At 40.9% G+C, this 15,755-nt stretch overlaps 1 protein-coding gene across 1 annotated transcript in view; it reads right to left on the bottom strand.

Moving 5' to 3' along the window:
• The window catches only part of sez6b (seizure related 6 homolog b), a 200,106-nt gene that overhangs the window by 17,783 nt on the left and 166,568 nt on the right, over window positions 1-15,755 (bottom strand). The window contains exons 10-11 of the mRNA XM_074640064.1: window positions 8,577-8,773; window positions 4,573-4,767 (exon numbers count right to left, since the gene is read on the bottom strand). Of these exons, the coding sequence (XP_074496165.1) occupies window positions 4,573-4,767; window positions 8,577-8,773 (392 nt within the window). The remainder of the gene's footprint in view (window positions 1-4,572; window positions 4,768-8,576; window positions 8,774-15,755) is intronic.

Genomic DNA, 15,755 nt, shown 5'->3' with positions numbered 1-15,755 from the left:
CAGCTGCTTTCGTAGGCGAATCCTTCCTAACAACCCGACCTTTAACCTGAGGAACCAGGCAACTGATGTCTTGAGCCCTCTCCAGTCAAAAAAGTAGCCAATGAGCTGGACAGTAGGACCATTTTCCTGATGCAGTTGATGTTGAGGTACTGGCTCTGCATAGGTCTTACTGATGAGCGCATTCATGTACCCTGCATACTCCTGGTGCAAGTGTTTGTTGTTGAGGAACCTTTTCCTCAAACCCTGGATACTTTGCTTTGCCACCACGAAGTTGTTAGGCAGATAGACTTCCTTGCTCTTCAAGGGCAATTTCAAACAATACTTCCTATCCTGAAGTACCGCTGAGTGCTCCACAGTTTCCAGAAACTTGAGGTCTTCTCTGGACCTTTCCTTTTCCTCCTCACTCCTTTCATTGAAGTCATGATTGTACTGCTTGGTTAGCATTTCTTCCAGTTTACACACAGAGATCCGGTTCACATTAGCGGAGGGAAGCCCTGCCTCCAGGGTGCCACTGTTTCCAATCAGCGGCCCATTTACAACCCATCCCAGCACAGTCCTAATGGCATACGGGCCATTCCCGCAGCTGTTGATGACCTCCCAAGGCTCCAATATCTTGGGAGTATTTGTTCCAATCAACAGGTCGACATTTGCCTTGATGCTTGGAATGTGAACTTTTGACAAGTAGGGCCATTTAGCCAGGTCCTCGTGTGTCACCATGCTATCAGTGGTAACTGGCATTTTCTCCTGTGTGAAAACCTCTGGGAGAATATAGAAGTCATCACCATCCAGATCAGAGACCTCCAAACCAGTCAAGGAGTAAGCTGGAACAACTGTTTCTTGACCCATTGTGCGCAACAAGAAGCTGGTTCTTCTGCCTGTAACATTCAGCCTCTGCATTAGATGTTCTGAGCAGAATGTGGCTGAACTACCAAGATCCAAAAAGGCATAGGTTTCAATAATGCGATTTCCTTTGGCAGATTTCACCTTTACAGGGAGAATGGATAGAACACACCGGTCCTCACCGGCCCCTGTATGTCCACATGTTTGGAATGAATATGGCTGTTGAGATGGTTCCTGCTGCCAAGCTGTTGTTTGCCTTTTGATGTGAAGCACAGTGGGATGAGTTTGTCCACAAACCTTGCATGTCATGCGCCTCTTGCAATCCCTGCTCATGTGACCATCACCTAAGCATGCAAAGCAAACTCCCTTTTCCCTCAGAAACAGAATTTTCTCCTTGTGCGTCTTTCCCTTGAACTGTTTGCACTCGTCCAATGAGTGACTACGAGCACAGCAGAGGCATTCAGCTTTTTCATCCTTGGCTGGATCTGATGTTGGTTCCTGAGCCCCCTCAGGCAAGTCCTTAGATGTTACTGTGGTGGCAACAATGTTTCCCTTCACCTTGTATCCAGACTGTGGCTTAAACATGGTGAGAGGCTTTGTCCCAGTAACGCCAGATGTTGGTTCCTGTATGTTGCCAAACAGCGGGTCGGAAAGAATTCTGACACGACGCTCCATGAATTTGACCAGATCAATGAAGTAAGCTCTGTTATTGCTTTTCTCCATTATGTCGTGAGCTACTGTCCTCCATTGTTCTCTCATTTTGTATGGCAACTTTGAAATGATGGCTCTCATGTTTACAGGCATATCCAGTTCTTCCATGTACTGGAGTTCCCCCATCACGTTACAACAGCCACGTAAGAACAAAGAGTACGCTTGGAGTGCTTTCACGTCTTCAGATTTTATTATTTGCCAAGCCAAAGCCTTTTCCATATAAGCAGTTGCAATTTTGTACTGATTTCCAAAGTGTTCCTGTAGAAGACCCTTCGCCACTGCATAGCCACGCTCAGGAGCCATATGTTGGCAGCTACGTACCAGTTCTTGTGGCTGTCCTCTGGTAAATTGTTCCAAATAATACAAACAATCTGCTTGTCCTGCCTTTTCCTCCACTCCTTGCTCAAAGGCTTTGATGAATGTCCTGTATTGAAGAGGATCCCCTTCGAATAAGGGAATATCTCTCGGTGGTAGAGACAGTGAACGCTGCTGTTGAACCAAAGCAGCTGTGATTTCATTTTGTCTGTGCATGATGGTAAGTATGCCCACAGTTGGATGTTGACCGACCAGATGCTGGTATGTAGGCTGCCTTTCCTCTGGCTTTAACTGAGCAGTTGTTGGTTGGTACTGCAGATGCTGTGATGTTCCCAACAAACTGTTTTCCTGCTGATGTTCATTTGGTCTCATATCCAATGGCCTGTTATACAGTAATGATCCTTTTGTCATATCATTTTGTTGTGATGATTTCCATGATCCAGGTTTGTATTCCTTTGCAGAAGGATTCAATACATTTGCAGATTCCAGTTTCCTTTTTTCCCTTTGCAAATAGGAATTCATGCCATTTGATGGTACTTGAGAGGAGCTTCCCACATCATATGCCCTCAATACTGCTAGCTTAGCAGTGGATGCAGCTAGTTCAGCTTCCAAGTCAAGCTGCTCTCTTTTCCTCTTCAGCTGCTCAACCCGACCCTTCAGCTGCTGTTCTTGCTCCTCCAAAGCTTGTCTTTCTTTTAAAGAGGCCACGCGAGCCATGAGTGCAGCTCTGTCTGCCTCCACCTTTATTCTGGCAGAGGATGTGGTACTGGACTTACCACTGTTGACACTTTTGTGGCTTGAGTGTTTGCTACAAACATTTGAAACACTGTCATCTGGATGAATATCATCCTCAATATTACCCTTTTCATGTGTGTCACCTTCAATGCATGAAACCCACCTTTTTGCCTCAGCAATACACTCATTTGGTGCCAGCATTTTTGCATTAAACCATGTTACATGTTTTTCATCACATGGCAACAAAACCAACAGAGATTCATGCACACATTTAGCTTCATTACACACATTAATCAACTCTTCAAGAGCATTTTGTACTTGTTCTTTATCACCCATTAGCATCAAACTTTGAATTGATTTTCTTATGTTTGTTATTTTGTTTAGCTTAGCCCTTCTGCTGTCTTGCAACTTTTCCAGTTTATCAGCAAGCGCTTTTACGGTGAGCTTTACTACCCGCTTCTCAGCTGGTGTTTCAACACCGCCAGTCTCACTAGCGGTTTGTGCACCAGTCCCGGTAAAACGGCCCGACGCCGCTTCGCGACTCTCCATGATTAACAGTCAGTCACTTAACAGTCAATGTAACAAACAGTCAGCGCAAAGTCCAAAGTCCGCCCGCTTCGGCAACCAATGCATTGGATTTCCGCCCGCGTATGTGTGCACACACTTTAAATGGCCATTACACAGTGTAGCGCTACGATACCTCCGCGTCGGGCGCCTTGTAGTGATGCCGTGGTCCGATGCTCCACAGCCGGCGTTAGCATTAGCTTCGTAGCTCCTCCGTAACTCCTCCGCCCATGGATGGCTGCAGACGTCCTCCAAACGCAGCCGAAATCCACACCGGCAGCTCTCCTCGTCCTCCCGCGTCGCCTCCGTTGAGTTCCAAACGTGCCGCCGTTTCAACGGAGTTCCAACAGGACAGGTTTTTGACTAATTGTAGGAGCTAAAGTCTGATACTTTAGCTACTGAGGTGATTAGCCCTGGACTGACGCGCTTTTCGCTGTAGATGGTACCTTTAGTTGTCTGTTGTGCTGTACAAATGCCCCTGAGTCCGCTCGTTGGGTTTACAATACAGTTCCTTTATTCCTAATATGGTATTAAGGAAGCATGCTTCGGTTACCATAGCAACGAGTAACAACAACTACACAGCAAACATTTCAGCGTCCTTGCGGTCAAAAACCATTTGCCCTTCCGGGCTAAACCCTCACGCCAACAACACACCTCCTTACTTATATACCCGTGACTGGGTCAGTCAATTAATGCAGTGCCACCTAGTGTTCCTAAAAGTGAATTACACCAACCTCTGTATACATCATACATCATGTTTTGGCTCTTACAGGTACCTTAAAATTAAGGATTTAAGATGGCACATAAAAAACACATGAAATTAGAGTAATGCAAGCATAGGCTATATTACACACCTAGTTTATTCATCAACCATTTCTTTTAGTTTTGCTTAATGATGCTGTTTTGACAAAAATGAGTAAATTGATTATTTGGAAGGCAAGAGCCTGGACAACATTCAAATCAGGCAGTAAAAAAACATTAAAAAAAATGTGTTTTGGCATCGTCAAGGTAACATGATGTGTCGCCGCAAAGTGCTGTCCCATTGGTATTTATACCAATTCAAGCCCTCGCAATCTCTCACACTCAAAGCATTTACCAGGTGATGTCAGTTAAATCCCTGAGGGTTCAGGGCTTAAGGCTGTTGGGGGGACATTGGGATTGGACCCAAGGTTATTGTCAAGGATAACTGACATGGCCCAAAGCTCAAGAATACGTTTTGAATAAAATTAAAACTGAATTAATTTTTTTTTTAAATTTAGTTAGATTTATCTGAAATGATGTACCAATATGACCTCCTACATGTGTTTCCTTGTTGGTGCTAAAGTCAAGATGGACACTCTCTGGTACTAAGCTTGTATCATCTCAAGTAGATCATTCAGTAGTCGTGGCAGTGGTTTTTGTACTAACCTCTCTCACAGCTTGGTAGGTCACCGCTCCAGGTGAGGTCCCATTGGCACATGAGCAGCTCGGCGCCCACCACCTGATAACCAGGGTAACACTGGTAGGTCACCACGGTGCCCTGAACCAGCTCGGGGTGAGATGTACTCTTCCAGCCATTAGAGATCTCTGGAAGCTCGGGGCAGGTGTCATTACGAGCTACTTCTACGAGGGAGACAGGAAATTAGGAAATGAATATAAGGTTTGAGTGATTAAAGGAAGCTGTGGACATAAAGCTACTAATGTAAGTCAATCAGTCTCTGTCTGCCCAACGCTTTGATTCATAGCAAGAAATCTTAACTGCTGGCTAAATTGTCAGGAAATTTTTTGGGTATTCATTGTCCCCTGAGGATGATTGCTGATATTATCAATTACTTACTGGCCTTTTCTCTACTATTGGTACACAAGAAATAGCTAAATGTAAGTGTCACATTGCCATGAAATTTATTTGGCACATTCATGCTCTGCAGAGGATCAACTCTTTCCATCTTGAATGATCCATGAGCTTTCCTTTAGAGCCACCCACTCGCCAAAATATCAACATTAAAAGCTAAATATCTCTTGTCTCACAGGCAGATTGCCATGTGAATCTTCCCACTCGTGTTCTTTAGAGGATGAACCTTTGATCTTGATGATCCAATGGTATTACCTCCAGCACCACCAGTTGGTCAAACATTAAGTTTTGGGTTTTAATAATTATTCAGTCTTTTTTGACTGAAGCTGTTTAAAGTTGATAGTTGATGTTAAATCTTAAAATATCTTAAAAAATCTTTAAAAATCTTTAAAAACACATGTTATCTATTCAATTTTCAGTTTTCATGTTGGAAACATTGGGTAAAGTTGTAAAAAAGAAGCAATTATAATGTTATGAAAGACTGAAGAATGACTTGACAGATTGTTGTCAATAAAAAGCTCATTTTGACCTCACATATCAGCAAACAAACATAAGGGTCAGAGGCCGTCTAAACTGGCCTGTATCTGCTTAACGTCAGAATTGGTGGGCTTGTGGCTTCTCTCTCAAGTTTTCTTTTTTCAATCTTCACACAGCTATTTATTTTTTGTGTGAACTACTTTGTTTTAAGCATATCTTGACTGTCGGAAAGTCCCCTCTATATATCTCTATATATATACTATATATACATATATATAGTATATATATAGAGAGATAGATAGATAGATAGATCTAGTGCTTGTGAAAAAAAATGTACTAACTTTAGTATACACATAACTGTGGTATGTCCAAAAAATTATATATTTTTAAATCTGTTTTGTTTAATTGTCTTGTATTTTAATTTTGGCGTTGACTTATTTTACAGTACTTTTGTTACGTAACTTCAGTAATTTGCTAACGGTTACGTAACATACATAGTTATTTTATGTAACGAACTTACTTCTTTTAACCCTAACCACAATCTTTTCCTAAACCTAACCAAGTGATTTTGTTGCAGAAGTAAACTTAAAAACAAAACCTATGTTGGACGTTTATTTTGAAGAGATTGTATGCGTGTAGCAAGCATAAACTGTACGTTTCCTGTGAACACGAGAGCCTATTTTGAAAAGACACTATGCATGTAACAAAAGTGACACGCTGTCCCTAACACATCCAAAACGGTGGCAAGAAGGGTACCTAGAGCGTCATAGTTTGAAGCATATGTCCACTGACCAAGCGGCGGTACTTGACGAGTTGGGAGTGAGAATGTGTTGGGTATGTAGGCCTTTGTATTCATGTCTAAGGGTGCTAACAATTTCATTTCATGTCATGATTCAATGGGGGTTTGTAAAATAATCTGGACCTAACTTCTAATTTGCTGCCAGTAGATATCTCTCAGGATCACTGTTATGGATTAACGACCAGAGATTTTACGACGTGTCTCTCACGGTAGTTAACTTTTGTCTGAGTCAGGCCAAAATCACACAGTCAAAATTGTCAAATGCTATAATGATAATAAGACATTAATGTTCTATTGGTCGCTTTTCCAATTGGCATCTGCCTGGATAGAGAGCATAAATGTTCCATGAAGATATATTTTGGTTTGCGGCTTGAAACTGAGGGATGCCTTCATGGGGCATTATTTTTTCCAGCAATTCAGATGAGCTCTCCTGTGGGGTGACTGTAACCTGCCAGGCCTGTTGGCTTTGCTCTGCTCATTCCCAGGCACACAGCAGCAGGTTCAGGCCCTCTGCTTAGGAGTCTAATTGGACAAACACACCAAAATAATTGCACTTGGACGCTAGAAAAGCAGCATTCTCTGACACCTGCCCATGTTGCTGTCTTGTGTTTACATTCCACCAATGAGATTCATGAAAAACCCGTAATAAAAGCTTTCCTTCCCTTTATTCCTCTTTGTCGATCATCTGTATTCTGTAGCCCTTTCCTTTCCTCTGAATTCATTAACTCTTATCAGATATAGTGTGCTGGCTATGGTTGCGGTGCTGATGGAAAGGCCCCGCCAACACAACGGACAGCCTCTTATTGCTTCCATTTTTAAGTCCCATATACCTGCAAAAAACAAATTCCCTCCTCCTCTCTTTCATTTTGCCTAACTTCCCTTTTTACTCTCCAATCTGCTGCTTTGCTACCTTTTCTTTTTCCATCCATCTATGCATTCCTCTAACTTCTCTGTAGCTGGGTAGAATTCACTGATACATCTGAACAATATTACACTTAATTTACACTCGACATCAAATAATAGTTCAACATTCTGAGAAATATACTTCACCGAGCAGGAGATGAGAAGATGCACGGTAAAAGCACAGAGCTGGAATCAGGATGTGGGTGGCCTAGCTTAAAAGATTTGTCAGATCTTAACAGATTTTGGAAATGTGAGAGAGCCCACACATAACGACATGTTGTTTGCAATTGAACAGTTCTGTTCCTTTAGTGTGTGGAGAGCAATGATTTGGCCCAAAAGAGCACACCACACACTAACAGATTCATTCATGAACAACAAGAGTCCCCATTAAAAAAAAACACGGAAATCTTGCAAAATCCCTGGCGATCAAACGTGACTTTCAAAACATGGCGGACGACAGGCAGGAAGAATTAACAATGTTAGTTTTTACTTTGTATAGAAAATTCATGAAGGATGGATGGAAGAAGTCATGGAGACATTTTGAACAGTTAAAAACTGTGCGATTAATTTGCGATTAATCACGATTTACCATGGACAGTCATGTGATTAATCGTGATTAAATATTTTAATCAATTGATAGTCCTAATTAAAACAGATTCCTGTCAATATTACGATTCCATAAAAATCCTAGATTACATTAATTGACTACATTTCACATCTAAAATCAGCATTCTTAAAATTCTCACTTTCTACGATTGTGTTTGTGATGAGACGCCAACTCCGGTCTCCTGCATGAAAGTCAGACATTTATTTAGGTGTTTATTTAGATGCTGGGGGCTCATTAATCCTGCATATATTGTAATTCCTCCTTTCTCCTTTAGTAAAGGTGATGTTTCATGTTTTAGTTTTGAAATACATTACAGTGCAAATGTTGCTGTCACTTCAATTACTAAACAATGTGACCATTTATGATGTGAAATACAGTAGAATTATGAGTAATATGGCATGGCTCGGCTGTTTCACAGCTATGAGACCAGGAATGTGACTGGCTGAGAGTGTATTTATTAATCAACACTACTGTATACTCAACTTCACTTAGCCCTTTTGCACTTTGGGTCGCTGCACATTTATGAACTAAAATAGCAGGTGCGCTTGGAGACGCCCACACAGTCTGTGCGCTCAATACCTACCACTTTGCACTTGTTGTTGTGCTTGCACTAATAAAAATAGGGCCTTACAGGGTCACTGCCTTAATACTGAATACTTGACATGAAAATAGTCCAATGTAAAGATACTGAATATCAGCAAAACAGTAGATGGCAGAACTCTCTGATGAATGAGTGCCAAGGGTTAAATCTCTAAGTGGTTGAGTTATCTCTGAGCAATGGTGCTATGGCTTACCAAAGAAGTGGACTATGAAGCCGTTGCCATAGCCGTAGATGTTGGTGGCAGGGTCAGACTGGAACTGGATGGTGAGGTCTGCGGTGGAGGTGTAGAGCTTAAATCGGGACTTTGATCCACCATACTGACCCAGTACTTTAGCTGTAAGGTCATCTCCATCATAAAAGGTCAACAGGTCATTCTTCCCAATATTCAACCTGAAAAAGGAAGCACACACATAATCAAATCCGTATCTAGTGTCCACTTTAACCAGCTTTAGAACCGTTTTGGTGGTATTCATTAAATTCCTTTTAGGGTTTTTATGCACATAAAACACAGATGGATATAAATACACTTCACATGCTCTCTCTGGCATCACCTTTAAACTCTCTCTTGTAGTGAATGGCGTGTTCACAACCTTCAGGTTGAACACCTCTTATGTACACAGCCTACAGATACACACCTCTTTTGCCAGTGAGAGATTCTTTCATTTTTAAAATGACAGTAATTGCACAAAGAGGGCCACGACAACTCCAGGTCAGACCAAGGTTACTTATTACAGAGACAGACTATTACATCATTCACAAGGGGCAGAACAGTTCGTGTTTCCTTGCTTCGGAGGAAACCACTGTCAGGATAATAATGTGACGATCGACAAGGTGAGATTTTATAAATATGAAAAATCATGGAGCTTTTCAGCCTGTCTTTAATGCAGCAGACCTATCTGGAGGTGATGATGGCCCTAGTTGGCGGAACCTGGGCACGGTGCTCTCCTACTAAAAAGCTCTTCCTTTCTGGCCACAAGCTTCTGTTCTCACCCCTGAATTGTTGATTTTGTTTTCACCCATGCAACCTCACACTTACACGCAGCCCTCATGCATACAGACATAGACGTTTCCCTCTAAGGGCCCTATTTTAACTATCTATAGGCCATGGTCTAAAGTGCATGGCGCAAGTGCATTTAGGGCGTGTTCAACTCCACTTTTGCTAGTTAAGCGGCACATAACCTGTGCGCAAAGTAAAGCGCAAGGGGCAAAGGGTTTGTATTTAGTCTCTTAAAATAAACTTATATTAAAGTGCACTTTTTGTAAGTAAACTTAAATACACTTCCAATTAAGTGAAATGCACTTAAAAAAAATAATACTAATATTATAAGTAAAGTATTATAAGGGACTTGAAAATAATTGTACTTTTTATAAGTACACTAAATTAGCACTGTAAGTATTTCAATCTAGTATACTTTTTCAAAGTACACTTAAGTACAATTTACAATACACTTACAATTAAGTAAAACATTTTTTACAAGTACACTGGAATACCACTTTAAGTATCACAGAATTAGTATATTAATTTTTAGTACATTGAAGTTGAACTTAGTGACATCTAATTTGAAGTTACACTCTCAAAAATACTAGTTAAATATACTTTAAGCACAAAAAGTAAAAGTATACTTGTAATAACTTTTGCATACATAAATTACATTTCTAATACACAGAAGTATACTACTTTTTTGACTCATTTTAAGACCAACACACCCATTGGCGCACAGATGGGCGCAAGTACATTTGCTACTTACACAACGTGGGCGCTGGGCGGGAAAATGCCTCGGTCTGAAACTAGCAATGACAGTTGTGCTGCACGCGCTTTGCTCCAGGTGTAAAATAGGGTCCTATGAGATGAATGAATCAACATGAATCATGCTGAATAACCACACCTACTGTCACAGTTCCACTGTTAAAGGGCCATGTACTGTATTTGTGATATAGCCTGTAAAGCTGGAACTCTTACAAACCTCAGAGCTGTTTAAAAATGTCACCTGGGGCTGAGCTATCTCTTTGTAGAGAGAAGATTTAGAGCATGGAAGAAATGGCTTAGCCAGAATAAAGCAGTGACATGCTCTTTGCTGTTGCTAATTAATCACCAGCGGCTCCTGATAAAACTCATTAGCCAGCCTGAGATTGAGCTATTAATCACTATGGGAATGCCGGAAAATCAAAGGTTCAAGAGGCGTGGATTGAATCGACACATTACAAAGCCTGACAGAGGATGAAATGTTTATTTTTGGCTTTTTTTTTCTACCAAAAACTGGTAGAACTGACAGGAATATGAGTGAGGTTGTGTAGCAGACGACAACTGGAGTGGGGAGTGTTTGTCTTTCCACAGGCAGAACCATTAGTCCTCTGTCAGCTGTAGATGCATGTCTAGCTACACACTCACTAGCACTTGTATTACTACACTTGTAAGGACTTTCCACTGAATAAATCGATTTTCAAACCCTAACTGTAACCCTCTGATCTGAACATAACCTGACCCAAATGTAAACCAGGGCAGTATTTAACAGGGAAGGGAATTAGTCCACTGGTCCAAACTTGTGACTGGCATGTATTTTGGTCCTGCCTCAAGAGTAAAAGCAATCAACTTCAACTTCATCAGCTACATACATAAGCCTTAATATAATTTAAACGGGTGCGTTATATAAAAATTCATCCCCCGTACAATTGTCATGAAAGGGTAAATTAGCTATAGAGACCAAAACCGTTTTTTGTAACAGGCTGTAAACATGTTTATTTCTGCTGTAAAGTTGGGCATTTTAACATGGAGGGGTCTATTGGGAGTGACTCCCTTTTGGAGCCAGCGTCTCAAGTGGCCGTTTGATGAACTGCAGGTTTTGGCGCTTCCCCGTTGGCTTCACTGCTCAGCACTGGAGGTTTCCGCTTGGTGTGTACCTGGGAAGTGAGTGGTGAAGCAAGAGAGAAAGTGGCGGCGAATGTGTGTAAGCGAGTGGAGCAGAAGACAGAGCTAGTTTAGCTCTGAGAATATCAAGTGAATGTACAGTGAAAGTTGCAGTTTGTGCAGAAATAAATGCTGCAGCTCCTCAAGACCAACAGAGGTTTCCCCGTGTCTTGTTTACCAGCTGACGGGTTAACTCGGAATGTTTTGAATCCGGCCCCAAGTAGGAAAAGTTAGGTTTGCCCGTTTTGGGCCATGTAGAAACATGGCGGCCATCTCCGTGAAGAAGACCCACTCCGTATATAAACGGCTCATTCTAAGGTAACAAAAACGCAACAATTCTTATATTCAGGTGATTATACACCAAAGAAAACATACTTATTAATATTATATTCCATATCTGCCAATATATCCCCCTAAATGCTACACACGGTTCCTTTAATTATTCATTAATATAGGATCTGCAGTCTGTGCTGTAGTAACTAATCTACTATATCTACTATATAGTCCTATATAAGAATTATTAGAGAAGTGCTCATTAACGATATTGTTTTTTTGTTAAATAATCATTTGCTCCTCTACAAAATTTGATTAGGAGTTAGGTTCATTAGCAGTTAGTTCCTCATTCGTTCCCTTTAGTAACTACTCACATTTTTGTGGTCCTTATTGTAAAGTGTTACCAAAGATTTGACTCAGTCTGTCGGTGGTTTTAATGTGTTGACTTCGTAGTAAAAACTACTGCGAATAACTACAAAATGGAATCATTCACCTTTCCTTTATTTAATAACTTTCATTTCAAAATATCAGTTAAATGTTGATGCTTGATGAGCGAAGTCTCTGAAAACCGTAACCCCATAAACTCCTAAAATAGATTTCACCTAAACAGTTGAAATATAATGTTAACCTTTAATCCTACTCTTAAAATCACATCACGAGAGGCAAGACCTGAAAAGGCGGCTTCACCTTGATAGGGATTTCATCCTTCTGAAGGTGGTCCTCACAAGTGTAGTAAAATGAGTGCGCCGTCTACTAAACTCATTGTGTTCCATGTTTATTTGATTGCTACCGGATAAAGCCTCTCACCTGCTCAGAGAGCGAGGCAGATTGAGAAATATTGTCGGCTGGCGTCAAATTTGTTGTGATTAGGCTAAACAAGGCTTTGTGCGGCTCTGCAGTGCATCTGTAGAGAAAAATCAATCACAACCTCCATTCCCTGACACTAATTTGATTTAGTTCAATTTGAAAAAACAGGGCTGAGTTTGGCCTGGCCCCCGGGACCAGCTGCCAACACATTTTACCCCAACTATCCACTTTATGGTCTGCTATTTCCGTCTCTCCAAAAGTCTGAAAGACAGGAAGAGAAAGGTTGGAACTATTTACACTTTTCTGAATATCTGATTGTTTTACAGGACACATGTCAGTTTCACTTTTTCTTTTTCACAAGACGTTTAGATGAAACATGTTTAAATCGATCAGATATCTATTGATATTCTAAAGTTTTTTAACAAATTGCTTAACAGCGACTACGTTTACATACACAAAAGGTTCCGGTTCTTGCCCTTATTCCAAAAAAGACAATATTCTTACTTAGCTGTTCACACGGCTAATGAAAATGAATAATCCACTAATATTCCCATTTACATGCAGCCATCCATACTACAATTAACGGAACCGGTGGCGGACTTGTCCGACCATGCGAACACAGCCTCCCTCTTTCATTCCTTCAACCACCTTCTTGAAAAGGTTGACGTTGCAATATTTGCACATATCCAAAAACCTGTAGATATTCAAGTCTTTCATAATGAATATTAAAATAGGTGTGCTTCTCCCTCCGACCAGAAATGTGAGCTTTTCTTTTGGGCTTGGATCAACTGTTGGCTAGTTGGGTTTGTGTACAACACAGAGCTGGCCGCAAACGGGCAAGAAGCCGTGGGGCCGTGTGTCACAAACTGCCGTAAAAACACAGATTCTGAATGCGCTGTAAAGAATGCAAAGAATGCTCCTAAAACTCGAATAATATTGTCATATCCCACATGTCGTAATCAGAAAATGCTCCTTGCAGAATGAAGTGTAATTCACAATATCCAAACAGAATATGCTTTTTACATGACCCGTATCAAATTTGGAATACTGTCATATTCAGAATAATAGTTGCTGTTTTCAAACAACTAATATAACCCTACATAGTACAGACTGTACAAAATTAGAATTATGTAAATTAGTGCTTTGTCCTTGAAAATGATCTTCATCTCAGCTTTCAGATACCACCTGGGAACCTGGGCTTTTGTAACATATCATCAACAATAAGGAAATACAATATCTCTTTTCAAACATAGGGGACAATAGTTTGGAATAAAATAAACAAAATTAACTGTCATTGGCAAAAATATTGTCATTTAGTGATAAGAGTCCTCAAAAGGTCAAGTTGGACACAACTACTACTACAACTACTTTTTTTGCTCTGTGTTTTTCCTGCAAGACATCATGAATACGATGTGTAAAATCAATTAGAAAACTAGAATTACCGCCTCACGGTTATATGTGAACCATATATATTATATATATGGTAATGTTATATATTCAACCAGTGAAGTTTACATCCATGTATGTCCAAAATGTCATCACTTCATCATTTCATCCTATTGGATGTTTGTGTGAAATTGTCAAAATTAGCGTATGAGTTCTTGAATTATGGGCACAGTGACCTTGACCTCTGACCACCAAGATCTAATCCTTGAGTTCAAGTGGATGTTTGTGCCAAATCTTTTTTGAGTTTCTGAGTTATCACGTTCACAAGAACGGCCACAGCTGTTGCCGGCATGGAGGCATAACTAGAGCAGTCTTCAATTGTGGTGTCATGGCAGCATTATATCTAACAAAAATAGATGTCTCTCTCTGTACATATGTATTTATGTGTGTCCTTCGAGTTTCTCGATAACTGTTCATCCCATCGACTTCACACTTGGCGGGTGATGCAGTGTCAAGTGTGAAGTAGTTCCGTTTACTACTTGCAATCACATTCACTATCACACTTGCTTTGCTGTTTCACTGACAACAGGACTAGAATCCATCATTATTGATAACAGATGTTGGATACAACAAAAAAGATAAATCATCAAATGAGTCTGTGAGTGCACTCAACAAACTGACATCATAATATAACAGCATGCGAGGTTGATTGTTCCTTTAATAATGCAGACTAATAAACACTTACTGTTATTTAAAAAAGTCAATGTTTTGTCATTTCCATCCAGAAGCAGAGGACAGTAGTCCATCTTTTATGGGAGAGAGGTCAGTTTTGTTCTTTTTACTTCCCTCGTGTTCACTTTAATCACACCTTTCACTCCCCCTCTCTTTCATTTGAAGGCCATCCATAAAAGTCATTTGATACACCCTGGTGATAATGTCCCTCCTGCCATTACACAGATGGAGCAGGAGATACGTGCGATGTGTGCACAGGTGTCTGTGTGGACCTTGTTAAAGGCCTCATATATCTCTGTACACTGTCTAACCCCGAGGGCCCTGCGAGAACAGCTGCTATTGATAAGCTTCATGTAAATGCTCAGACACCTGCTGGGCATATGTTCAGACAGTGAGGAGACTTTGTGCTAGATTAGAATGCTTCTCTCCGTGGAAATCTCTGTTTTTGGTATATTCCCATGAGCCCTCTCTGGGAAACTGGACCGCAGTGTGCTGACACCTCAACTTTAGTTTGAGCTGCAGACTTTTCACTTTATCCCTGCACACACTGATGCTGCACATACACAATACAAGCAATGGAATCCCCTAAAGCTTCTATTTGTTTCACCACAATACAGAAATGAGCACCAGACTGACGGTTGCCTTACCTCCAGGAGACTAACATTTACAGTTTGACCTCACGATTCCTCACAATCAAGAACAGGTTTTGCAAAGCAATAGGTTTGGCTTCAGAAGTGGTGGTGGACACAATGACGTCAGAGGTTTTTGACTTAATTCTTAATAAACCCCTTGACATGATACACCTTCCTGTAGCCAGTTTCATGCTACTCGACTGAATGACGGTTGGTAGCGGTAGTGCACCAAGAAAAAAACATGAATACCAAACATGGATGTCAACAATGCAGGTTTAAAATATTCAGAAAATCAGCTTTGCAAATGTTTAAAAATAAAAAAAAATGCATTCAACATGTTTGTTAGGCCTCAATGATACACACAAATTACCACCTCGCTGGTGTATATCTCCGCCAACCAGTCAGGTTGCAGTTTACAACCGTGTCTATCTCGAAAACCGTTCATCCGATCTACTTCACACTTCGTTTGTGTATAGCTGGGGACCCAGGGACGCGCAGTGTTGCCTATGTTGCAATTTGGATAGGTGACATGGTCAACATTAATAAACTTTGAATAGTATGGCGAACGGTGCTCTGTTCAGCAGTGGAGGTGGGGCTTCAGGGCTCTGTGGACTGAGTCGTGCATGTCATCCTCACT

The sequence above is a fragment of the Sebastes fasciatus genome, chromosome 7 (genome assembly GCF_043250625.1).
Source record: "Sebastes fasciatus isolate fSebFas1 chromosome 7, fSebFas1.pri, whole genome shotgun sequence".
NCBI lineage: Eukaryota > Metazoa > Chordata > Actinopteri > Perciformes > Sebastidae > Sebastes > Sebastes fasciatus.
This window is presented reverse-complemented; position numbering and strand designations above follow the sequence as displayed.